Source organism: Phycodurus eques, chromosome 4 (assembly GCF_024500275.1).
Source record: "Phycodurus eques isolate BA_2022a chromosome 4, UOR_Pequ_1.1, whole genome shotgun sequence".
NCBI lineage: Eukaryota > Metazoa > Chordata > Actinopteri > Syngnathiformes > Syngnathidae > Phycodurus > Phycodurus eques.
Genome location: NC_084528.1, coordinates 10,166,181 through 10,192,558, shown reverse-complemented (window position 1 = coordinate 10,192,558; position 26,378 = coordinate 10,166,181). Strand labels below are relative to the sequence as shown.

The 26,378-nt window shown below is 40.6% G+C and overlaps 1 protein-coding gene across 2 annotated transcripts in view; it reads right to left on the bottom strand.

Moving 5' to 3' along the window:
* The window catches only part of LOC133401200 (zinc fingers and homeoboxes protein 2-like), a 33,457-nt gene extending 10,938 nt beyond the window's left edge, over nt 1-22,519 (bottom strand). Inside the window, exons 1-7 of one of the 2 annotated variants that reach the window (XM_061673893.1) lie at nt 22,335-22,519; nt 22,111-22,208; nt 10,395-10,460; nt 4,412-4,800; nt 3,416-4,114; nt 432-644; nt 32-298 (exon numbers count right to left, since the gene is read on the bottom strand). In XM_061673893.1, coding sequence (XP_061529877.1) covers nt 32-298; nt 432-644; nt 3,416-4,114; nt 4,412-4,495 — 1,263 coding nt within the window. In that variant the 5' untranslated portion in view covers nt 4,496-4,800; nt 10,395-10,460; nt 22,111-22,208; nt 22,335-22,519. Of the gene's footprint in view, nt 1-31; nt 299-431; nt 645-3,415; nt 4,115-4,411; nt 4,801-10,394; nt 10,461-22,110 lie in introns of both variants that reach the window. The other variant, XM_061673892.1, reaches the window with a different exon arrangement.
* Nucleotides 22,520-26,378: the final 3,859 nt, after the last annotated feature.

The following is a 26,378-nucleotide window of genomic DNA, read 5'->3' as shown; positions in this document are numbered from 1 at the left end:
AATGTCTGAGACGTCTGTCTGTGTTTAGCACCTGGTTAGCCAACGTGAGTGCCAGTGGTGCACATGTGACAGTAGAGCCGTTGGCAACAGGAGTCAGCACCAGGCTTGTCTGTCCCAGGAGTTGGCAGGGGACGGACTGGAGGACTGAGGCCGCAGGCTGCACTGATTTGGAGACTGCGGTGGTTACTGGTAATGGGTTGGCGGATGACTGAGTGGTAAGCTGAGGCGTTACAACTGTGAAGGTCTGAGGCACAGAGGAGATTGTACCATTGAACATCTTCTTTCTTGCTTCCTCCACCTGGTATGAGAGAAATATAGGCTACGTTCATTAACACTTCAATTACTATTACATCCAATAAGAGTGTGTCTGACTGTGACTGTCTTGAGTGGCCTCCAACAACTTGCATAAATATTAATTTGATCAATTGTACCTCCTCCGGTGACCAGCTAATGCCCTGTTTGAGCCTCTGCGTGGTAAACCACACTTTAATTTGCTCCTCTGGATGTTTCGAGACTGCAGTAAGCCAAGAGAGCTCAGCTTGTGTTGGGTATGGGAATTTGTTGAAGGAAGAGATGAGGGTCAGGTTGTCATCCAGAGAAGGGTTGTATTTGGTTGTGTTGAGGGGAATAGCGATCTTCGGCACCTGGAATATTAGTGTACAAAACATACAGTAGTCAGAAAAGACATATTGCTAAATATAGTCAAATTCCAACTTTTAATATTTATATTTTGTACTGCATGTTTTATTGGCTGTAAAATGCAAATAAGGACATGTTTAATTCATCCATCCATCCATTTTCTGTAACGCTTATCATCACGAGGGTCGCGGGCGTGCTGGAGCCTATCCCAGCTATCTTTGGGCGAGAGGCGGGGTATACCCTGAACTGGTCGCCAGCCAATCGCAGGGCACATATACACAAACAACCATTCACACTCACATTCACACCTACGGGCAATTTAGAATCTTCAATTAACCTACCACGCATGTTTTTGGGATGTGGGAGGAAACCGGAGTGCCCGGAGAAAACCCACTCAGGCACAGGGAGAACATGCAAACGCCACACAGGCGGGGCCGGGATTTGAACCCGGTCCTCAGAACTGTGAGGCAGATGTGCTAACCAGTCGGTGACCGTGCCACCATATGTTTAATATGTGGTGAAATAAATTCAATGGTTATCTTATCCTAGCATAAAAATATGGAAGCAGCTAACTTAGCTGGTTTGGTCCAAAAGATAATAAAATGCACCAAAAGAACCTTAAATCATTCATTTACGATATACACAGACCTTATTGTTAAGCGTTATTTGGTACATTCAAATCCATAATTTAAAGGCTAGCAATCACAAATCCTAAATATTAAATCAACCTTTGCCAATGCCAATTCACATTCAGGAACATAATTATTTTCATAAGACTACTTTACCAGTGGGCAGAGCCTGGCAAACTGGCTCAGTCAAACTCCTGCCATCATGGACAGATAGCACTTGATGGATCATGCTAGTTTACGCTAACAATCTCCAGCTACCATTCCACTAAGGTTTTCTAAATCTCTAACTGAACATTGTGCACTTGGAGACAGTGAACAATACGGTCAAAGGTTGGTAAATATACTACAAAGTATTATATTACTTGTTACACTAGAACACACACAGATATATTATTATATCGTTGTGTGTGTGTGTATGTGTATATATATATATATATATATATATATATATATATATATATATATATGAAATGGACAGTCATGGCAAAAAACATTGGCACCCTTGGCCAAATGATGAATGATTTTTTTGGCCAAATGAGTGTATCATTGTGGAAAAACGTGATGACCTAGGACTTTTTCACTGTACAACACCAATTCCAATGAAGTAGGGACGTTGTGTTAAACAAATAAAAACAGAATACAATGATTTGTGCATTATGTTCAACCTATATTTAATCGAATACACTACAAAGACAAGATATTTAAATGTTCAAACTGATGAACTTGATTGTTTTTAGCCAATAATCATTAACGTAGAATTTTATGGCTGCAACACGTTCCAAAAAAGCTGGGACAGGTGGCAAAAAAGACTGAGAAAGTTGAGGATTGCTCATCAAACACCTGTTTGGAACAGGTGGACAGGCTATCTGGGAACAGGTAGGTGCCATGATTGGGTATAAAAGGAGCTTCCCTGAATTGCTCAGTCATTCACAAGTAAAGATGGGGCAAGGTTCACCTCTTTGTGAACAAGTGCGGGAGAAAATAGTCAAACAGTGTAGTTCATCTACGGTCCATAATATCATCAAAAGGTCCAGATAATCTGGAGAAATTACTGCATGTAAGCGGCAAGGCCGAAAACCAACATTGAACGCCCGTGACCTTTGATCACTCAAGTGGCACTGCATCAAAAACCGACACCAATGTGGAAAGGATATCACCACATGGGCTCAGGAACACTTCAGAAAACCAATGTCAGTAAATACAGTTCAGGGCTACATCCGTAAGTGCAACTTGAAACTCTACTATGCAAATCAAAAGCCATTTATCAACAAAACCCAGAAACGGCGCCGGCTTCTCTGGGCCCGAGCTCATCTAAGATGGACTGATGCAAAGTGGAAAAGTGTTCTGTGGTCCGACGAGTCCACATTTCAAACTGTTTTTGGAAATTGTGGACGTCGTGTCCTCCGGACCAAAGAGGAAAAGGACCATCCGGACTGTTATGGACGCAAAGTTCAAAAGCCACCATCTGTGATGGTATGGGGCTGTGTTCGTGCCAATGGCATGGGTAACTTACACATCTGTGAAGGCACCATTAATGCTGAAAGGTACATACAGGTTTTGGAGAAACATGTACTGCCATCCAAGCATCGTCTTTTTCATGGCCGCCCATGCTTATTTCAGCAAGACAAAGCCAAACCACATTCTGCACGTGTTACAACAGCGTGGCTTCGTAGTAAAAGAGTGTGGGTCCTAGGCTGGCCTGCCTGCAGTCCAGACCTGTCTCCCATTGAAAATGTGTGGTGCATTATGAAGCGTAAAATACGACAACGGATAGCGCATATTGTTGAACAGCTGAAGCTGTACATCAAGCGAGAATGGGAAAGAATTCCACCTACAAAGCTTCAACAATTCGTGTCCTGAGTTCCCAAACGTTTATTGAATGTTGTTAAAAAAGGTGATGTAACACAGTGGTAAACATGACCCTGTCCCAGCTCTTTTGGAACGTGTTGCAGCCATAAAATTCTAAGTTAAGGATTATTTGCTAAAAACAATCAAGTTTATCAGTTTGAACATTAAATATCTTGTCTTTGTAGTGTATTCAATTAAATATAGGTTGAACATGATTTGCGCATCATTGTATTCTGTTTTTATTTATGTTTAACACAAGGTCCCAACTTCATTGGAATTGGGGTTGTATTGCATCCTACCTGGGTGTAGTTTACAGGCCGCTGCAGGGAAGGCATGATGTGAGAAAGGCCATCAGCTTTGAGGAGAGTCGACTCTGGGATGATTACTGTCCCGTTGACATTGAGTGCTGTGATTGCTTTCTTCGTCAAGTCGGGGTTCAGTTTACACAAATGAGGCTCCGTCTGTTTATTATCTGAAGACATGACTTTTTGTTTCCCGATCTTGATTGCGGTGGTTTTGCTGAGGGGCACAGTGCTCTGCCCCTCTGCTTTACCAGACACGACACTGGAACTATTGTAAATGACTGCATTGTTACTGCAGCCCTCTATTGTCTGTTCCAAGATGGTCTGATTGTTCATTTTGATGCGTTTAAACTTGAAGTTGCTCTCCCCTGGGTGATTCCTATCGTTATGTTCTGTAAGGGAGTCAAACTTTTTTGTGTTGAAATTACAGACAGCACACAGATACAGTGGGTTGAGGATGACGTTGGGGTGGTTGGCATCCACGTGTTCTTTGAATGTGTTGAGGTTCTGAGTGGAAAAGGTACAGTACTTGCACTCATATCCCCTTTGCTGTTTACATGAAGGCTTGGAACTGTCTGATGACTCAGACACTGGGATGTCAGGTGCTGCTGGGGATTCAGGGGTCTTCCCCGTCAGGTCTAGGTCAGCAGATGGATCGGTCTCCATAGCATCCTCCTCAGTATGGTTCTCTGTTGTCTGGCAGAAGACGATTACAAATGTGACATGGCAAGAGATTTAATTTTCAAATCGGTGGATCATGGAAAACAATGTATCAATTAATCCAAGACTATGTACAGTATAGTATATTCCCCAATAACTAAGCTAAGATAAAGACAAAATGTAAATAAAAAAACAAAACAACAACAACTAATATGAATTATCCCTTCTGTATAGGTAGGGTATTTAGATTGAAATAGAATGTTCATAAATCATAAAATATGTATAACTGGCTTGAAGCAAGGCATTATAGACCCAGGACTTTTAATAGGGTACCTCCTCATCATCATCATCCAACTCCACCATGGTCTCCTGTGGTCGGATCATACAGGGGGTGGAAGCCTTCCGCCGGCTAGACATGATGATGATGAATAATGATGGAGGGCTCCTTGCACTTTTACTTGGCCAGATATCCGGGAAAAGAAACTATGACTGGAGAGAGAGTGAGGCAGGACGACTGCCCAGACAATGTTTCGACTCGCCAGGAGGACTGACTTGTACTGTGGACAGGTCAGACTTTTAGAACAGGGGAGCCACTGCCCCCTGGGCCACGATGAGTGGCTGCAGAGAACGGAGCAATAGAGGGTGAAGTTCTGAGCTCGTCTCGCTGACAGCGTCAGCTCCGCAGCAAGATGACCTCATGAAAATGCATGACAGGACACCACCTGGACAAACAAAAATAATATCAGCCTTTACAGTCACAAGAAAGCATTGCAGCCAGATACATTGCCACCTGACACAAGTCAGGAGAAACTGTTCTATTCTTAAAATCTGTATGCTTGATAGCGCAATACAGTTTGGTTTGGTACATCAGCACAGTACAGAGTAATGTTCCCATAAACAGCCACATTACAACCAAGCCAGACAGTTCTGTTCATCTCGCCATTTTAAGGTTTTGGAATAAAATTCCCTAACTTGGCTTGCGTTTCTGTCAGTGTGGCTTCCGTTTCTGTCAGTGTGTGTTGGTGGTGTGGCGATGGCTTAATAATGTGACATCTACAAGCTTGGCAGTGCAAGCCATGAATTAATTAAACAAAGAACAGGAGCAGGACAGTTTCCATAGGTGAGCAATGAAGGACATAGTGTTTTGTGTGTTCTTTCATCTTGGTACTGTATGCGACTGTTTATTACAAAAATACAACAAGCTTTGTTTGAGAAAAGGACTTGTGATTATTTGCTGTTGATCAATGAAGTCCCAAAAGAAAAAGTGGCAAAAAATTAAAAATTTTATTTAAATCAGTTACTTTGATCGTCTTTAAAACGTTTACCGCTTGGTAGAATCAGGTCTTAAGGTTATTCCTTGGATGTTCTATCAGAAATGGATCAGGCACTTTTTGAAGGGCATTTTCAGGATTATTTTGCAATTATTGTTTTCAATAAGAGTACTGTAAAGCTCAAACTGAACAATCGACCGCAAAATAACCACCGGTTGGGACAAAGCAGAGCAACTAAAACTTTAAGGATGAAGACACTATCAAAAGGCCAGATGTCTATTAATATGGCCATTTGAAGCACAGAAGGGAATCATGCATGAACTATCATTGGAAAAACATCATGGAGCATTTATCGACGCAGAATAGAAATAAACAGTACTGTATGTAGTTAGAAAATACTATATATAAATAAATTTGATGTGAAATTTGCCACCTCATTTTCAAAGAATACATTTTAAATTTGCACTAATTCTAGCTACTTTAAGAAGGACCCTATCAATGTGATCGTTGTAATTGAGGACATAGCTGCAGTGCAAATATGAGACATACAAATTGTGCCTGACACGTTCTGCAATAATGACTCATCATCCGTTGGACAATGCTGCAAATAAAGAAAGAACCAGAGACACAGCAAAGGCAGTGATCGGCTTTATTTAGTTGTTGTTAGACATGTTCTCAAGCAAGATTGGGGACAGTGAGCAGGGTTACGGTTACCCAGGGTAACATTATAAGGAGAAGCTTGTCTGACTGGAAAATGTCAATTGATGTTCTAGAGCAGGGGTGTCAAACTCCTTTTTGTCGCGGGCCACATTGTAGATACGGTTTTCCTCAGAGGGCCATTATGATTGTAAGACCATATCAATGTTTAATCGCCTCATCGTATTATTACACAGACAACAAATTGATGGATAACTAGTTTTGAAATCAGAAGTCAAGGATAATGGTTTGTTCAACTATTGTTCAAGTAACTGTAAAAGGGGTTTGGAGGCAAAACATGCTTACAATAGTTCATTACTATTAGTTCATTACTAATTTGAACAGATTTTAGCAAGAATCATGGACGTTGACACACATGATTTGTTTTCGCGGGCCACATAAAATGATGTGGCGGGCCAGATCTGGCCCCCAGGCCTTGAGTTTACAGCTGTGTTCTAGAGGCTCTACGCTGACGCTTCCTTCTTATATTCACGAGTACAAATCGTAAACGAGTCGAAGTAGCGAGTGCTCCAACAATCAAGTGAGTTTCCATAAAACAGCTCATAGGAGATACAGAAATGTCCTCTTACAATTTGCATACCAGCTTCATTACAATAGCGTAAATGAGGAAAATAAGATAAGAACATATAGTTGATGTGACCTCTGTGACAGAACTTTGTAAATCAAATCAATGTTCCTCCCCAGATAACATTAACTCCTTAAACGACCCAGCAAGATGTCATTACAATGCAGACTCATTACAATGGTGTCGCTATAGCAACTGAGGACGTAGCGCTGTAGTCTCGAACCTACTACAGTGACCATACATTCACAGTGATGACCTGACTGCATTGTGTATTGGAGGGTGAAACACGGACAAAACCCGATGAACAAAGATTAAATGGCTGGCAGGCCATCTCCCTTGAGCATGAAGAAATTTTTTTATTCGAGGATTTCAGTGTGTTCTACTACTTTGTAAGATTTTCAGAGTGTGATGTTTGGGAGAGCTCAGGGTCTGGAGAATCATCATTAATCATCACTCAAAAATATGGCAGCATAACCAAACATAATGGCACACTTTTCCACTACGTATCACTCTTCCTACCTGTGTCCACCCATTTCCAAAATCAGCATGAGGTAAAAAAAATAAAAATAAAAAATCCGGACTTAAGAAATGTATCTTGATGTAAAGTCGGATGGCCTGCACAACTACTGCTGCCTCGCTGCTCGTGATCAGTGGGAGTTGAAAGAAAATGAAATCACACCAGTGACAAGAGTAAACATGCGATTTAGCGCTCACTATTTGGGATCTTTGTAAAATCAGGCCCTGTGTCTTATACACTGCCTGCACGTCAGTGAGAAAACGGTTGGAGCAGCATGTCGAGTCTCCCTGCACCTCTCGACCACAGTCCAGAAGTCAACTGAAGAACTTCAGATGACAGAAATAATGAGATAATTATTCCGTTAACAGATTTTACTCCATCAATGGTCTTAAAAAAGTAAAAATTAACTGCCCTTGTAAAGGAAGTAGAAACAGAGGCTCTGAGCTAAACGTCTTATTCAAAAGCACACAATGTAACACAAACATATTCTAGCTGACAAGACGCTGAGGAGTGAGATGACAACACCTGCAGAGAAAATACCTGCTCCACATGTGCCAATGCAGTTCACACATTAACTTCGACAGCCTGGGAAACTTCATTCCATTCACTTTCCATCTATGTCTGTTTTGTCAGTAGTTCTGCATTTAATAATAATATATATATATATATATATATATATATATATATTTTTTTTTTATTTATTTGAAATGGTCCCACAACAAATTGTGCCATGCTTTCTTCATACACACGGTACTTTTGAAATCTATCCTATGGTAGCCTTTTAGGCCACAAACTAGTTAGACCAAAATTCATTGCTGGTTGTTATTACATTTATTCTTGAATTGCTGGAAAATCTAAACAAATTTACAAAATCGAAAATAACATTACAGTGGGTACGGAAAGTATTTAGACCCCCTTAAAATTTTCACTCTTTGTTATATTGCACCCATTTGCAAAAATCACTTAAGTTCATTTGTATCCTCAGTGTACACACAGCACCCCATATCGACAGAAAAAAACAAAATTGTTAACAGTTTTGCAGATTTATTAAAAAAAAAGAAAAACTGAAATATCACACAGCCTTAAGTATTCAGACCCTTTGCTGTGACACTCGTATGTTTAACTCGGGTGCTGTCCATTTCTTCAGATCATCCTTTAGATGGTTTTAAACCTTCATTGGAGTCCAGCTGTGTTGGAGTTTACTGATAGAACTTGATTAGGAAAGCCACACCCCTGTCTATAAAAGACCTTACGGCTCACAGTGCATGTTAGAGCAAATGAGAATCATGAGGTCAAAGGAACTGCCTGAAGAGCTTGGAGACAGAATTGTGGCAAGGGACAGATCTGGCCAATGCTACAAAAAAAATATTTCTGCTGCGCTTAAGGTTCCATAATACTACGATTGGGACGATCAGAACACTTCCTAGAGCTGGCCGTCGGCCAGACTGAGCAATCGGGGAAGAAGAGCCTTGGTGAGAGACGTAAAGAAGAACCCAAAGATCACTGTGGCTGAGCTCCAGAGATGCAGTCAGGAGATGGGCGAAAGTTCTAGAAAGTCAACCATCACTGCAGCCCTCCACCAGTCGGGGCTTTATGGCAGAGTGGCCCGACGAAGCCTCTCCTCAGTGCAAGACACATAAAAGCCTGCATGGAGTTTGCTAAAAAAAACACCTAAAGGACTCCAAGATGGTGAGAAATAAGATTATCTGGTCTGATGAGACTTTTTGGACTTAATTCTAAGTGGTATGTGTGGAGAAAACCAGGCACTGCTCATCACCTGTCCAATACAGTCCCAACAGTGAAGCATGGTGGTGGCAGCATCATGCTGTGGGGATGTTTTTCAGCTGCAGGGACAGGACGACTGGTTACAGTCAAAGGAAAGATGAATGCGGCCAAGTACAGGGATATCCTGGACGAAAAACCTTCTCCAGAGTGCTCAGGACCTCAGACTGGTTCACCTTCCAACAAGACAATGACCCTAAGCACACAATGACCCTAAGACAATGACCCTAAGCACACAGCTAAAATAGAACAACTCTGTGACGGTTCTTGAATGGCCCAGCTCGAGCCCTGACTTAAACCCAATTGAGCATCTCTGGAGAGATCTGAAAATGGGTGACCACCAACGTTCACCATCCAACCGAACAGAACTGGAGAGGTTCTGCAAGGAGGAATGGCAGACGATCCCCAAATCCAGGTGTGAAAAACATGTTACGTCATTCCCAAAAAGACTCATGGCTGTATTAGCTTAAAAGGGTGCTTCCACTAAATACTGAGCAAAGGGTCTGAATACTTATGGCTGAGTGATGTTTCAGTTTTTCTTTTTAATAAATCTGCAAAATTTCAAACATTCCGTTTATTTCTGTCAATATGGAGTGCTGTTTGTACATTAATGGGGGGGTGGGGGGGAACAAATGATTTTAGCAAATGGCTGCAATATAACGGGTCTGAATAGTTTCCATACCCACTGTATAGGTCTGCGATTGGCTGGCGACCAGTTCAGGGTGTAACCCGCCTCTCGCCTGAAGATAGCTGGGATAGGCTCCAGCAAGTCCACGACCCTAGTGAGAATAAGCGGTACAGAAAATGAATGGATGGATGGTACAGGTCTTCATGTAATTGACAAACATTTTATTGGTCAATTCTAAATGACTCATAGCCCTTTCTTTTTTAGTAGAAATGGGGATGGAAGAAAAAAACGGCAGCATTACGCTGGAGCTGGACATACTCCTCTCACTTGTGTGCTGGGCTCACACAATGGAGAACAGATGAGCAATTCAATTTATGCCACATCCATATTAGTAAGCTGTGATCACAACTGCTATTGATATGGATATTCAGTGTTGACTGAATGAATCACTGGTTAATGTCAGATACTGCATATTATCCAAGTAGGCTGAGTCATTTTGGAGAAATGTCCATGTAATGGTCACTTTTGAGTGCAGAGAGACTCGGAATAATATACTTTATAGCTTAAAGTATTAAAAACCACTAGCTGTCTCAAACAAAAACAGAAAAGCCTTCGGACTCACTGGCACAAACAGCCTCTTCCTCTCCGCTTTACCATTTTCAGCAGTAGAGGGAGGGGGCTGATCCACCACTTTTATGGTTCCTTCTATGCAATGATATGCTAGTTGTCCAAGTTTTCCAGTTATATTTATTTCAAATGAAAAAAGTAACTTCATTGCAAACATTTGGCAGGATCTAAGAAAAGCAAGCCCACCAGCTCTTTATAGTGTGTCTAACCTTGGTCTTCCAGTTGGTTTCTGTGTGCAGAAAGACCTCTGTGCTGGAGCCCCAACTCCTGACAGTCTGAAAGATCATTAAACTTGTATGAATACACAGCCTGACAGTCACTTGCCGGTATTTCTTTTCTTTCTTTGCTTTAAGTGCAGCTGTTGCCTTATATGAGTGCAGCCGTCATTTTAAGGCAGTCAGAAGGTGGCAACAAATGCATTGATGAACAGCTGATAGAATAATAGCATGTATTGGGAGAGGAAATTAAGAGCACAGGGGAAATTTAGAGACATTGTCTATTGTAAGATGTCCTAATCTTTATATTTGACACCACAGAAAACTACTCCATCTGGAATATAACTGTTATAGGAGCAGCAAGGTGATAAATAGACAGTGTGGGTGAGTCACAGCAGCACATCCCACTCAGTGAAGCGAGTCGTGTAAGGGTAAAGAAAAAAATAAAATAAATAAAAATTAAAAATTCACAGATTACTCTGAAAAATATGACTGGTGTAAAGCAGTGTCATGATGTGTAAACTTAACATATGCTGTGGGTCCAGTGTCATGACATAAATGCCAGTGGAGCATCATAGTAACCAAAGGTTATATTTGTTTTCGGTCGGTGAAACGAATAAAATACAATTAGGCTGCTATATCACTTTAAATGTATGCTAAAAAATTAACATCCCCAAACTCAGAACATCCCTCGTAATGCATATACTCTAAGCAAATGTGTCTATAAAAATGCATGATTATGTAATGGCAGCTGTATGAAGATTACAGGTCACAATGTTTCAACATACGTATACCATATTTGTATGGTCGGTGATACATTTTGCTGACCAAATTATGATACTAACCAACAGATACTTCAGTGAACCCCCAATATTCACGGGAGATAGGGACCGAGCCCTGGCACAAATAGTGAAGATCGGCGAACAATCGGCCCCCCGCACTCCAAAAAAGGAGTTTGTAATGGCCTATAGTTGCCACTGAACAGTAGCAAAACACTTAAAATGGGGAGAATCACAAAAGAACACACTAGTCTTCCGAATGGATTATTTACTGGGGTTTGTAACAACACAAACAGACAAAAACTAATTATCAATAATCTAGCATGTACCCAGCCACAAACACATTTTAACTAAATTACTACATTCAATAGTTAAATTATTCAACATAAACAAACCACCTTCACATGAGGCTCATCAATGGTATTACTTAGCATACTAGCCTAAATAACGTGTGTGTGTGTGCGCGTGTCCCCCTGCTCCAGTGTGTCCCACTAACGTGTATGTGTTCACTGTGATGGGTTAAATGCAGAGAACAAATTTCATGTGCATGCATGCATGATCATGACAATAAAAGGTGATTCTTCTTCTTCTTCTATTCGAATTTAAAAAAACAAAAGACAATTTTTGTTTCCTTTTATTTTCTTTTTTTTTAATTTACACACAACTAGTCTGAGTGGCACCAACTCACAAATTCGAAACCACACTGTATATAAAACCCACATCTGTCATTTAAACTGGAGCCCCAAAATCACACAAAATGAATAGACCAAGTGACTTCTTAATCAACTTAAAGCCCCATCAAAGATTGCTACTAGGGTTTTTTTCTTCCCCATGCTACCTGTTCAACAAGTTGGCCAGTGCAGAGAAAGGGGCAATTCCTTGTGTGGGTGAGGAAAGGCACTGCCACCACTTATATGGTGTGTTCGAGCAGGAGTGTATGAGGCAGCGTTTTGGACCGTCACAGAATTAATTCAAACCTCATCACGTGGCTCCTCTAGGGCAAAGCAAAGTGCTGCACTGAGCTCTCAAGTGCTGTGCTATGTTCTGCACAGCAACAGACCAGGCTTACTTTCACTTGGACTAACATGTTAAACAGACAAATTTTTACGTTATGTAGAGCTGGAAGATGTAAAAATATTAACCATAAGTCAAACCATATTTTATATTAATGGCAAAGCTAAAAGTAGTAGGCACAAAACCTAACAAAGTCACACATTTATATGGTGCAAAACAGTCGGGTGAAGTCTCTGGTGTTCAACATTACATCATGCATTGTCATGGTGAGGTTGAAAATACTGTCTAATGGATGAATTATAATAATGTACAGTTTCTTCTGTGGAGAATTTCAGCCACTTTAAATTGTGTACAGTCTCACGATTTAAGATGAACAGAGAAACTGGATGATGATGGATGAACTGCTTTGACCATGTTCAGTCTGTCCTCACTGTTGGAGGCTATGGGAGATTTTGAAAAACTCAAGTTAGAACATTCAGTGTAGAATGAAATCAATTTTATGGCATCTGAAATACAAATAACATTGAAGACCGGTTTGCAAACCCAACATGCAAACTATGCTCAACAAATGTATCAAGATTATTGAGCCTATTTGTCCAAGAAACCATCCAGCATCAAACAGATCTCACCTTTTTACACCAAAACAACTGTCGCCTCGCTATTACTTCTTCCCTGCGCCTCACTCTCCTGACAAGTCGACACATCCTGCATCCAACTTTTAGACAAAAAGAGGCAAGAGGGAATAAAGGCAGTCGATGTGGATAAAGGAGTCACTGTTTTAATGTTATGCTAATTATCTATAAAGCCTCTATGCTTTGAAAAGGCTGTTCCTCTGTGATTGAGTGACTGTTTCTTAACTTGAAAACTTTTTTCTTCAATATGAAGTTTGTTTTCACTTATTTCTATATTATACTGTATTTATTCACGAAGTAACTACACCAAAATCAATCTGGGCCTGGGACGGATGGTGTTTCCAATTGAAATTAATCAAAATAAAATTCGAGTCTCAGAACAATTGAATTTTTTAACCAAGGTTCCACAGTATTTTACTTATGTACAACAGAAATATAATTTTCTTATCAAATTGTGTACAGAAAAGCAACTTAATAGCCGCTGTTAGAGCTTGAGGCTCCTGGGTGCCTGCAAAATGAATTGCAACAATAAAAATTAACAAAAAGAAAAGTGCCAGTGCCAATATAACAAGCAATCTGAGTGATTAACTCATTAACTTTGGGCAAATAAAAACTCTGATATGATTGTCATGATTATATGATTGATATGTTATGCAAATTGACACTCGATCTGTCTTGGTGAGCATACAGTCAATCACGTATCTCCTCCTTGTAGGTTTTTCTTTTTTTTGGCCATAGCACAATGAATACATATGAACTTCAACCACATAATGATGCAAAACCCAAACCAGCTAAACTAGAAATTATTACAATATATATATTTATCACCTCATTAGGGTAGCAAGTGAGCGCTTTTGTTTAAATAAAAGAATGTGGAAGTAAATGCAGCTGTAATTTATTCCAATCGTGGAGATTCACTATATTCAGTAGTCATAAATACTAGGGGTGTAACAGTTCACAGAAGCCATGGTTGGGTACAGTACATACCTCGGTTTTGGGGTCTCTGTTCAGTACAACAGGAAAAAGCAGCAAAAACTCAATGCATAATTCCAGGTTTCTTTTCACTTCTTTTCAGTAGACAGCAATGCAAGTAGCAGTAGTAGAACATTTAAGAACTACCTGAAATAAAATTTTCAAAGCTGTACAGTCTTTATGCACCACTTAAAATGGACATACGTACAAACCAACTTGTTTTTGTATTTAGGATGTAATATTGGCTCTATGGTGCCTCAGTAAACGTGAAATATGAATTTAAATCATCCACACATTCCTGAGTTCCAGACATCTCCTCTACGTCACGAGCAAAAATCTCCGCCTACCTCTCAGCTCCCGAGCCAGCTCAGTCAACTTAACCAACACATGAGCTCTCACAAGTGATTCTTCTAAATGGAGGCAACAAATCAAAGGAAAGGGTCTTGGCCAAATATGGACAAAGTGGATAGAAAAGTGGGTCGAACACAGGTAGCTGTCAGAGGAGCCTTTTCCGGACACTCATACTGTATGACAAAACCAAGGCGTATTTTGAAATGAAATTAACACCTTTATACTGTCCATGTTAGAGAGTTACTTTATGAAGGTCTAAATAGCCAAAATACGGGACCTTTAAAGGTAAGCTTAATTCTATTTTATTAATTAACTACTGTACTTAACCATCATTTAACCAGGTAAGTTAATTGAGAACAGTTTCTCATTTACAATACCGACCTGACTGCAGACAGCAAGGCAAAACAAAAGGAAGTCCAAAAGCAAGTCCCCCCGGTGAAGAAAGTGCTAACCCCTAACCCTTTGTGAACACATTTCTACCTCCACCAAGTACACAAACATGAGGGGAAAGTATGGTTTTGATTGCCCTTTGTTTTTAGAAAGGTAACAGACTTCTACAATTGTTTTAATAGGGAGATGGCAAATTAGCCGAGCCAAGAACCTATTACTATTTTTGGCAGAAATGAAAATGTGGAAAGGGTCATTTAGTATCTCTTTTTTTGCAAAGTCACAATGGTATCGTTACTGGCCCCCGGCTGCCTCATCATAACATCTCGACATTCTTCATGAACCAGACGGTCCTTCTAAATTCTAAATACAGTAACAAATAAATTGACAGTTGTGGATATTTTCCTCTTTTTCCCATTTGTCTCACAATGTAAGAGTTTCTCCTGCCCCAAAATCAACTGCTATAGCACAGTCATCTTGCACACTCCTGTTTATGACACAATCGTTTGTGGTATGGAGTTAGGCTTGCCATTTAAGATGACTTACAGTATAGTGGATTTGAATTAAAAGATTTTATGTTCTACCAGGATTTAACTGGATGTTAGCAGTACAAAATGAAGGACATTCATTGCCAGACATCTCCTTGATCTTGTCAGAGCACAAGCGGTTGATTGCAGAAACTGATGCATACCACAATGTGGCAATGTATGATTATTTTCACTTTTGTTTTATTCAACCTTGACAGTTTTCTACACTTGGAGTGCTTTTCTAGTTCAACTCTCTTTTAAAGTTGCTCTATAGTGAAAGTGTCCAATTCATGTGTCTCACTATGTGCAAGCTAGCTTCAAGTTACACTCCACCTTGTACTGTCTTTCACACCACGAAAGACAGTGCTTGGATATTTGTGACGGAGTCAGATATAACTAAACTACCCCAAGTAGGAAAATAGCATTTTTTCTGTCGTGAAAAAAAAGGAACAGGGGAGGCTCATTTTTAATCTAGCAGCCTTCAAATTAGGTCAGGGTAACAATGTTGTCATCATCAGCTCAAATGATTTTGCGTCTATGTGGATACATCAAGACGAATTGCAGATACCACTTTTCCACAAGGAAAACTGTATGTACTGTACGAGTCTCCCCATTACCGTGTGATCAGATCTCTGCACCTGTCACTCTGTGCCTTCCTCACATGCAAATTGTCTCCTCTTCACGCTATTAGGGGAGGTGGGGGTTGGGGTGGTTTTGCTGTGCCCGCGGCTGACGTGATGCAGTGCAGTGAGTGTCAGTGAACGCTCTCTGTCTCTCCTTGCCTTCTCCAAAACTTGAAATCTGAAGGATGGGAGACAATCTTCACAGTTGAGAAAGACTCCAATGGCTACAAAAAAAATTGCATCTGCAGATCAAAATGTGCACTGCTGTATATATTACACAACACTCAACTTGATGTTTTTGAGTCTGAGTTTGCAGTACCTTGTGTTTTTAACCAATAGATAGCATAGCTTTGCATACAGTGTTGTCTCTTTGGTTCAAATTGTGTTTTTCCCTTACACCCCTCTGGCATAACCACAGGATTCTGTGTTTCTGATATTTCTACAATAGCTTATGTTCATAATATGGAAAACTCTGGTTTGTGTGCTATAATTTGGAAATATCATTTTTATACCAAATATTTACATTCAAGATAAAAAATAAAACTAAATAAACTCGCCATCTGGTTCTTCCCAACTTCTCCCGGGTCCTAGTGCAAACACCTTCTCAGCCTCATAAAACAGGTGATGACATAACTTCACTAGGAGCATTAGTCACTAAACAACACGTCTGAGAACCTGAAACAAAAGCATTGCATTACTGTTGGTGACATCATCACAATGCCAAGCTGAGCACATTCATCCTCCAAATGTGCTATGACTTGTTTTTGTGTTTCATAAAGGCGGCCTGAAACTTGATTTGAATGCTTGATCTGGAGTCAGCGGATGCTGGAAGCTATTGATGTCTGTGGAAAAAAAAAATGCTGCAAGTCACCCAAAAAGACTAAAATAGATGGAATGGCTATATGCCATGGAATAAATAAGCATGACCACACAAACAATAATGGCAACACCAGCAAGTATTAAAAAGGGAGAGTGTCTGTTTCCCTATATGACAAATGTAAAAAAGTCAACTACAAGCCTTTAAACTAAGTGCTGTATCTCAATACACACACACACACACACACACACACACACACACAACGTGTTACAGATGTATTCAGGCACATCAAACTGCGCTCTGTATCGCATGACTGACATTCACAATAGGCAAATAGTGAAAATATTGGGACACTTGGAAATTAAATTTACAGGAAGTGAAAATAGAAGGCAATATGCAATTTGTCTCCTCCTTCCAGGTAAAATAGCAACAAGATATAGGAGTGATTTGTCAATTCTTGTGAATTTTTAAAAATAGCAACAAGATATAGGAGTGTGTCAGTGAACTTTTTTGTCAGATCACTTAGAAGCCATTTGAATGGCCAGGTCACTTATGTTGGCTCATAGTTTTTGTTCTAGTGCATTTTAAAAGGTGTCTGATGGGGTTGGGGTCAATAGCTCTGTACAGGCAAGTCAAGTTTTTCCCCACACCAAACTCCTCCAACCACATGGTAAAATGAATAAATACATAAATTAAAAACGTGAATCAACACAAAGATATGTTTTTCCAATGCAATTTAAGTGGGTTTGATCACAGTGCCGTTAACCATTCAGTCATACAATACAGTAGACCCCTCGCGGGGGATAGAGACCGGGCTGGACCGCGAATAATGAAAATCACGGATAATTAACGCCCATTATACAAACCCAAATTACAATGAATGAGGGAATTTTTGTAAAAAGTAAATGATCTACAAATCATTTTCAACCTATATTCAATTGAATACACTATACAATTACAGTGCTGACAACCTATAAAAATTCATTTTTAGAAAAATTTGTCAAAATTTGTCTGAATTTCCATATTTTCAAAGTTTTGTCAAGAACAATACCGATACGGCAGTCATAACCACAATCGTTAAAAAATTACAGCTTCAATATTTGTCATTTTAATGTTTTTGCTTACATCAACCTTGTAATGGCGGATGCAGTTGCAGCCTGAATCAAAGTACCAGGATATGAGATTCTGACATGCCATCACCAAAAACATCTCCGTCTATGGATTAATTCCCATGTCCTGCAGTGACGTGTGCAGTGACATACTAATTAATTTTCGGTTCAGACGTGGCATTCTGTGTGTTATTTTATATTTACATCTCTAAAACACGTACTATTTGGCCTGTTATTTTGCTGGTGACTTTCCGCGAAGACGCGGTTCCAGCCAGACCTATATGTATCACCTGTATCACCAAATCACTTAATTCGATGTTTTGCGACTGCATGTAACGATAGCTTAGCAAGTAGCATGGCTTTGACATCGTCTTCGCCTATTCACTCCTCTTCCTCCCTCCGTGACACTTAACCCTGGCAAGAATTAGCTTTATTCACTACCATGACGATGATCAGTAGCTTACAATGCGTTAAAACCGGACGCAAAGAGAACTTTAGCCTCTGCGGCTTGGCAACCGGGTGGTGCAATAAAATAGTGTGCACCAAGCAGCTGTTCAACCTGGACATGCCGGTAATGTCAGACGCTGGACTTCCCCCGCCCAAATATCCGTAAAAATCAGTGTTACGCCAGTAACGAGTCAACGGTCATTTTGGTAACAAAATACAGACGTTCGCCAACATTTGACAGCTCTGCATTTAATGTTCAAACTGATAAAATTGTTTTTTGCAAATATTCACTCATTTTGAAATTGATGACTCCAACACATTACAAAACAGCTGGGATAGGGGCACGTTTATCACTGTATTACATCACCTTTCCATTTAACAACGCTCTATAAGTTTTTAGGAACTAAGGACACTAATTGTTGTAGCTTTTTTATAATCAGTTATATAATTGTGCAGAAGACAACAAAAACAAAACTAACAAAATGCCTTGAGCTCATTCGACTGAATGTTCATTGTTAATCCAAAACAGTAAATATAACATTTAAGTACTACATTCTAAATTGATGGAGCCAAAGGATCTTTGTGTTTTGATTCTGTTTACAGGTCAAAACTTGACAGCGGCTCTTCATGCATAGTGATTTTCTCTTCCACAAAATCTGACTGAGACTTGTGCACCCACTGACTAAAGGAGAGAAGGAAATACCTCCAGGAAGCAACAGAGTGGATCACCTCACAGCTGGATGTTTGGCCGTGACATTCCTAGAGGTTGCTCCACACAGAGATAACACTGAGAAACAACAGTTTGCATACAGTAGATTTTGTCATGTAAGATCAAACTTTAAAAAAAAAAAAAAAATTGCAACAATTCATGCCTGGGTCCATCCATTAATTTTCTGTACTGCTTTCTACTTTTCCACGTCACGTACAACCTATCCCACTTGACTTGGGGAGAGAGGCGGGCTACACACCGGTTGATTGTGAATTGAGCTGCAATTGATCCCTCCCAGCTGCACGAAACCAGCTGTGTGAGCCGCTGCACAAACATCAACAGCAATAAACAAAATGATTTTAAGTTGAACTTAAATGCTCTCTGTGTAGCAATGATGATGCCACAACATCTGTACACTTGTGTGTAATCCTTTGAGAAATTCTGTTATCGCTCCATCCCCCCTCCACAAAATACATCTGTCATCATCATCCTGCGTTTGTATGGATTTAATTATTCTAGGATGTAGCTATATTAAAAGTGCTAATTTGTTTATTTTCCATGCAGAAAACATCAGATGAACGTCCAGAAAAATTGTGGTTTACTTTGATCAGCAAGAGATCTTTGAATTATTATCGCAACAGTAGAATCGAGCCTGCTGTCACTATAAATTACACATTATCTCAGATTAGGCACATCACACATGGGGAACATGTGAACAAACATGAGCCAAATAGTTCTTCACATGTAAAGAGCAGGAGTGTGAGGCGACAAGTTTATACCCTGAGGAATTACAGGTAGAACGTATGACAGTAGGTTAACTGCGCTGTGATCAAACCCACTTAGATCTCCGGGTGATTGGGTGCTGCTGTTGAACAGTGGGTGTTCACAAACAGAATCTTAGTCATCCGGTGTGAGTGGAGTGTTGGCACATTAACATCATATTTCTTCAAAAGGGAAGTATGTCATTCCAGATAACAATCCAGATAAGTATCTGACACTCACACTGTGCAAAATGTCATGATGCACAAAGCTCCCCAAGAGTGACTGTGTACATTTGGTGAAGCCAATTGCACACAGCATACGGCATTAATTACCATCATGAGAATTACTCTACTTTATAGAACTGAAGACTCTAGAAAACAAATACCCAGTAAATCACACATATGTAGCAGATTGGGAAAAAACAACCCTATTACAGAGAAATTAACCACAAAAAGGCTACAATTAAGAACCCATTCTGTATATGTTACATTCACGGACAGGCCAAAACTGTATGACCATTTTCACAGTCTAATGCAGGGGACACCAACCTATTTGAAGCCGAGAGCTACGTCTTGGGTAGGCCTACTGGGCTACTATTGTGATGCACACTTCTAATATAACAAATTTGCTTTAATCATTTGGGGTAAAACTCATCTCGATGTTGTGCCCACTCACTTGTTTCCTTCAATGCTATGGTTTGGTCATGCACTACAATACGGATCTTTGAACTTTACTGCGGAAATCGGAGTGAATGTGTCCTTCTGTGGTTCTTTTGTAATACATTACATAATTGTAAAATTTGATTACGAGGAAAATTATGATTTGTATCAGATTGCTTTAGGTAAAACTCTGCACAATCAGTCATAATATGGAATTTATGTTTTGTAATATAAGAATAGATCAAATACGTTGTCAATATAATCACCAGAGCTGCAAGGAATGCAAACTTATCAGTCCTTTCACCATCCTTCTTGTCATACTGTGTTGCGTGTTTTTTGTGTGCACATGAAGGACAAAAGTCTTGTTTTTGTTTTAATTCCTCATTAAAAAAACAAAACAAAAAGACCATTCAAGGAACACGTTTTTCGAGATTGTAAATTGAACACTGCAGCTGGCTACTAATGTGGATTGAAAGGGTGGCAACAATGGGAAAATGAAAGGACAGTATTTTAAGGGGATTAGCCCATCAGCAACATATTGAGAAGAAAACAAAAATGACTATGAACAAGTTAAATTTTTTTTGACTGGTGAACATAGCTTACAATTTTGAATTATGAGCTATGAACTGAACTCGTTCATTTTTGGAACAGTGAACAGAACTTTGAACTAGTTTGCGTAGAAAATGAACTTTCCCAACATTGATTGTGGGTGTGGTTTTGTAGTGGTGCACTGCATCATACTGAAAGGTGTTTCTAATATTTTGGCTCATCTCTACACAATGATGCAGTACAGTTGAACTCTGACAAAATCTTTTAAAGGAAGCTTTGTATTAATTGCACTTAACATTTTGTTTATTTTAGGGACTTAATGAAGCTGTCCTGCCATCAGTTTAAAATGATAAATGTTCTGTTCCCATGATGACAGATTGAACAAAAATCTGAATTATGGGTCTGTTCTTGTGCCAACTGTTTTAGGGACTTAATGAAGCTGTCCTGCCATCAGTTTAAAATGATAAATGTTCTGTTCCCATGATGACAGATTGAACAAAAATCTGAATTATGGGTCTGCTCTTGTGCCAACTGTTTTTGCCTGATTCAGTTTCTGATTTTAGACGGGGCTGGGATGTAAAGACCCCACCACCACCAAAGAATCGCAGGGTGCTAAAGCGGGGAGGCTTGTCCCAAAGTTGACATTGGAACGAGAAAGAACCGCGCCTGCCCTGGCGTCTTGCAGCGGCCCACTGCGGTGAAAGTGAGCCCCAGTCATTGAGTCTGCACGCAGCCTCAGCCTGCTCTCGCTCGACAGGGAGGAGGCGTCACCGGTTGACCGCGTTACACCGCCTACATCACAATTCGAAGGGGATAAACAACACGGGACTCCTAAAGTTGCACTCAGACCCCTGTGCGGATGCGACTGCGGGGGAGCCCAGGACGCTCTCTTCCCGCCGCAGGTGTGACATAGCGGCGCGGGGAAAACGCTCTCCCTTTCCCCAAATGTTCCCCTCCTTCTCAGCGACGTAACAACATGTCGGCAGAGGACGGCCATGTTTTGCTGGTTATGTCGACACACTGAGGAGGAGGAGGAAGAGGAGGAATTGGAGGAAAAGTAGACCCGACGTTTATCGTTCCCAGACTCTCTGCCTGGCTTCCTTCCTTCTCTCGACTCGGCGACGGCGTGTCAGTGTCCAACTCGAACACGGAGGCGCACCAAAAAATGTCCAAAAACTTGGCGGACACATTTAGCGCGCAGGTGGAGAAAAGCAAGCAGGCAAGCAAAGTTCACGCGGCGAGACAAGTTAAATATTTAGTTGCAGACGTGCAAAGGCTGAGGAGAGAGAATTGTTCCACAGCCAAATACGTTTCCGTGCACTTTTGACTTGCAGGACTTTTTTAGCTAAATGAAAAGTACAATTATTTCTTACCTGTCCACTGTTCCGTCGCGATGCTCGGGTAGCGTGCGTTACAATCCCAAAGCGCCAGAATGCGCGAAAAGCTGTTTAAAACAGTGTAGCTTCAGTAGCTAGGCAGACAACAGGCGACAGGAGTGGGGGGGGTGGGGGGACAAAAAAAATCGACGATCACAAGGAGGATCTACGCCAAAAGCCACATGATCGCCGACGTCAGAGTACGTATTTGCATGCCGCACCGGTATCCCTCCATAGCGGCTGCGTGCTGCCGGAGACGCGGAAAGTTCACAGGAGGCTGCTAGAAAGTGGACCAACTCTTCTGACTGGCTGACAGAGGATGTACCGACGCATCCATGAAGCATGTCGGCCGGTGTTTAGGTGAATGAAGTCCGTGTTGTCACTGTGCTGACGTCTGCCCTCGTCTGTTCCGACCTCATTGAATATGAAATCATCGCAAGGGGGCGTGGCTTTCACCACCAAGCCCCGCCCCCTCCACTTCCCTTCTCCCTTGGCGTCCTCTGAGCGTGCGTCACATGCACACGCACACACAAGAACTGAGACTTGGCGCCTGGAAATCACGCAACAGTGACCTCCTCTGGACTTACTATTGAACTGATGGTGACCTTGGCCCACAGACAATCATCTTCATTAAAACCCAGATGAGTCTTGCTGCTGTTGTTGTTGCGCTCACAGCACTTGGGGGTTGTTTTTGTGTTATATTAGAGACACTGAATTAGAAATCACAGATTCCTTACCGACAATAATTTGGTGACATGCACAATTATTTACAGTGAACCTATTTGCGAGTCACCATTCACAATTTATTTTTATAGCGAGAGTGAACCGCTGCTATACCGCGGTTCATCGTTCGCAGACTCTTTAATACCGTGGACTTTAAAGCAACTTTTTAAAATATATGTTTTCATGTTTTTTTTTTTACCTTATACATGCAAGTGCGTATTTAAATTCGTGCACCTTCAGTGTAGTACCACAATGTGCTGCAACGTGCCGGTCAGCAATAAGGTCTACTGGAACAGATGCAGCGTAATTAACAGAAGAGAGGTCCTCAACTCATACTGTCATCTGCAATAGTTATACTTGTTGCTCCCACATAGCAGAGAAAATACATGCCTATGTGAGTATTGTTGAATGCTATATTTCTTTACGTTGCTTCTTCATATGTGTTAAAGTATAAGTAGTTTTAAGTTTTAGATTTATCATAACATCTAAGATAGTGGTATCCAAACTATGGCCTGGGGACCATTTGCGGGCCCCACAGCATATAAATCTCTGATAAGGCCTGCAACGCTATTTAATAAGTGAAGTTGCCGAAAAAAAGTGTGTGGGTTTGCAACGCCCCTGACAACTACTACTACAACTTCTAATAAAATGGTTTCATGGAGAGCTGCTCCACATTTTCTAGAACTTCTAGATTTTCTACAATAAAAAGTGTCCAAATTTCTCTTCATAACACGCTGGTGATTAAAGACAATTCAATTTTACAACAAAAATCGTTTGCTCCACTTACTGCTCCTTGCCAAGGTCCGATTTGTGAACATATAACAATGATCATGAAAGCAGAGCAAATTTATTTATATAGCGCATTTCATACACAAGGTAACTAAATGTGCAAAAACAAAGAAAAAAAAACAGCTTATAAACAATTAAAACAAAGAGAAAACAATTAAAATAATAGTACAATTAAAACAGCGTACAGTGCAAGAAATATAATTTAAGAGTGGAAATGCTCTAAAAATGAGAGAGAAAAAAAAAAGGTGTTTTTAAGCTGGACTAAAAACATTCACACTTGGGGCTGACGTCACTTCTGTTGGCAACTTATTCCATATTTTGTGCAGCATAATAGCTAAATGCTGCTTCACCATATTTGCTTTGGACTCTGTGCTCCACTATTTGACCTGAGTCTGTCGATCTCAGAGTCCTACTGGGTTTATATACCATTAGCATTTCTTTCATGTATTCAGGACCTAAACCATTTAGTGATTTACAGTGTAGACTAGTAGCAGAACTTTAAAATCTATTCTAAAGCTGACTGGAAGCCAGCGTAAAGACTTTAGAATTAGAGTAATTTGCTCTGACCTCCTTGTTCCGGTCAGCACCCGAGCTGCGGCTGTTGAAAGCTCGTTTTGTGGAGTCCAGTCAGAAGACCATTACAATAGTGAAGTCTACTTGAGATAAAAGCATGGATGAGCTTCTCCTGGTCTGCTTGGCACATGCAATCGTTCACACTTTGGATTTGTTCTTCAGATGGTAGAAGGCAGTTTTAGTAATTGATTTGATATGACTGTTGAAAGTCAGGTTGGAATCTATCAGTACACCAATGTTTCGGACTTGGTCTTTGGTTTTTAAAGAGAGTGACTCCAAGTATTTATTAACAGCAATCCTCTTTTCCTTATTGCCAAAAGAAATTCTGTTATAGACAGTAACACAACACCTCAAGTAAGTTAAGTAACTGCTTTAAAAATGCTCATCTTTCTAATGTGAAGAGCAACTACTCTGGTGGAACACATGGCCCAGGACACCCCAGAATCCTGGAATAGTAATAAACATTTTGCCTTATTACCTTTAACCGAAAGCTGTGACATAGTTTTTCCAAAAACTAAGTGTGATGAATTGGTTGTAGCACGTTTAAGAAACTAAGGTGAAGAATGTCAAAATGGCCCTCACATCCTTTGATTTTTCTATATACAATCCTTGCAGGAAGAGGTTTGGACACCCCGATCTGTGCTCATCTCTGTTACCCTGTTTACAGCGTTTTGCATGATAAGTTAGCATTAAGCTAGCAGTCTTTCCTTAGAATATAAGGTTTGGCTGAACATTGCCATTTTTAATATACTGTACAATGTTTAATTCTCTTGTTTTTCATGTCAGTTTTACAGTAAACTTAAACGATGAGTAACAATTTAAACAGCTGAGGTAAGCACACTTTGCCTTTGACTGTGTGAATGAGAGTGAATAAGACCACCATATCATATCCCCTCAAATGATCATTCATTTCCACACCCTCCCACCCCGACACCCCATAGCGGCGTGCCTGCCAGTATGTGGATTAAAAAAATGTAATAAATAATAATACTGCATTCAATTAATTGATTTTGACGGTGATTAATGAAAATGTTGAAAATCTTTCATCCACCATATGTCCGAAGACCTCGCATTGTCTGTCTGCCTGCATGTGCGCCAATCAGATTCACAAATATTGCATTAGATCCCCGCACCACAACTTATTAGATGTAGTATCAGCAGGCTTAAGTTTAGACAGACTTTCTGACACCAAAATCTCACTCCGCCAAGCGCATCTGTAAAGGGCACACCCTTGCTGCCCTGACACCGCCCATCTTGGCACAGATAGATTGTATATCTATGAAGATGCACACTAACAATAGGGTCCTCAGTCATCAAAATGTCACATGCTCCTGGCGAAAGCCAAAGGATATACCCTCGCCGCACCGAGACCACCCAGCTTGGTGCAGAGCGGTCTGCCACCAAGGCAAACATGCGCTGGAATGAATTTCAAGATGTGTACCATTTGCGCTCCGGTGCACGTTCCGCAGTCTACGAATTAAGAGAATCAGAATTATCTTTATTTGCCAAGTATGTCAAAAACACATGGAATTTTTCTCCGGTAGTTGGAACCGGTCTAGTACGACAAGAGACAGCCATTTGACAGAAAATACTTTTGAGACATAAAAACATAGCACAGAGTCACTGAGCAATGGAAGGTTACCAGTAATGCCGATACAATATATATATATATATATATATATATATATATATATATATAGTGACTGGAAGAGGTGGTGACCAGGATGTGGATGGTCCAAGAGGGTTTTGCATACTCTTGTCTTACTTCTGGCAGCGTGCAAGTTCTCAAGGGTGGGTAGGGGGTACCGACAATTTTTTCAGCAGTTTTGATTATCCGTTGCAGTTGGAGTTTTTCCTTTTTTGCGGCAGCACCAAACCAGACTGTGATGGATGAACACAGGACTGATTCGGTGACTGCTGTGTAGAACTGCCTCAACAGCTCCTGTGGCAGGCTGTGCTTCCTCAGAATCCCAAGGAAGTACATCCTCTGCTGGGCTTTTTTGAGGATGTTGTTTGATGTTGTTTGATGTTCGTCTTCCACTTCAGGTCATGAGAGACTAATTCCCAGGAACTTGAATGTCTCGGCGGTTGACAAAGGAAAGTTAGATAGCGTGAGGGGCAGCTGTGGCGAAGGATGTTTCCTGAAGTCCACGATCATCTCTACAGTCTTGAGTGTTTTC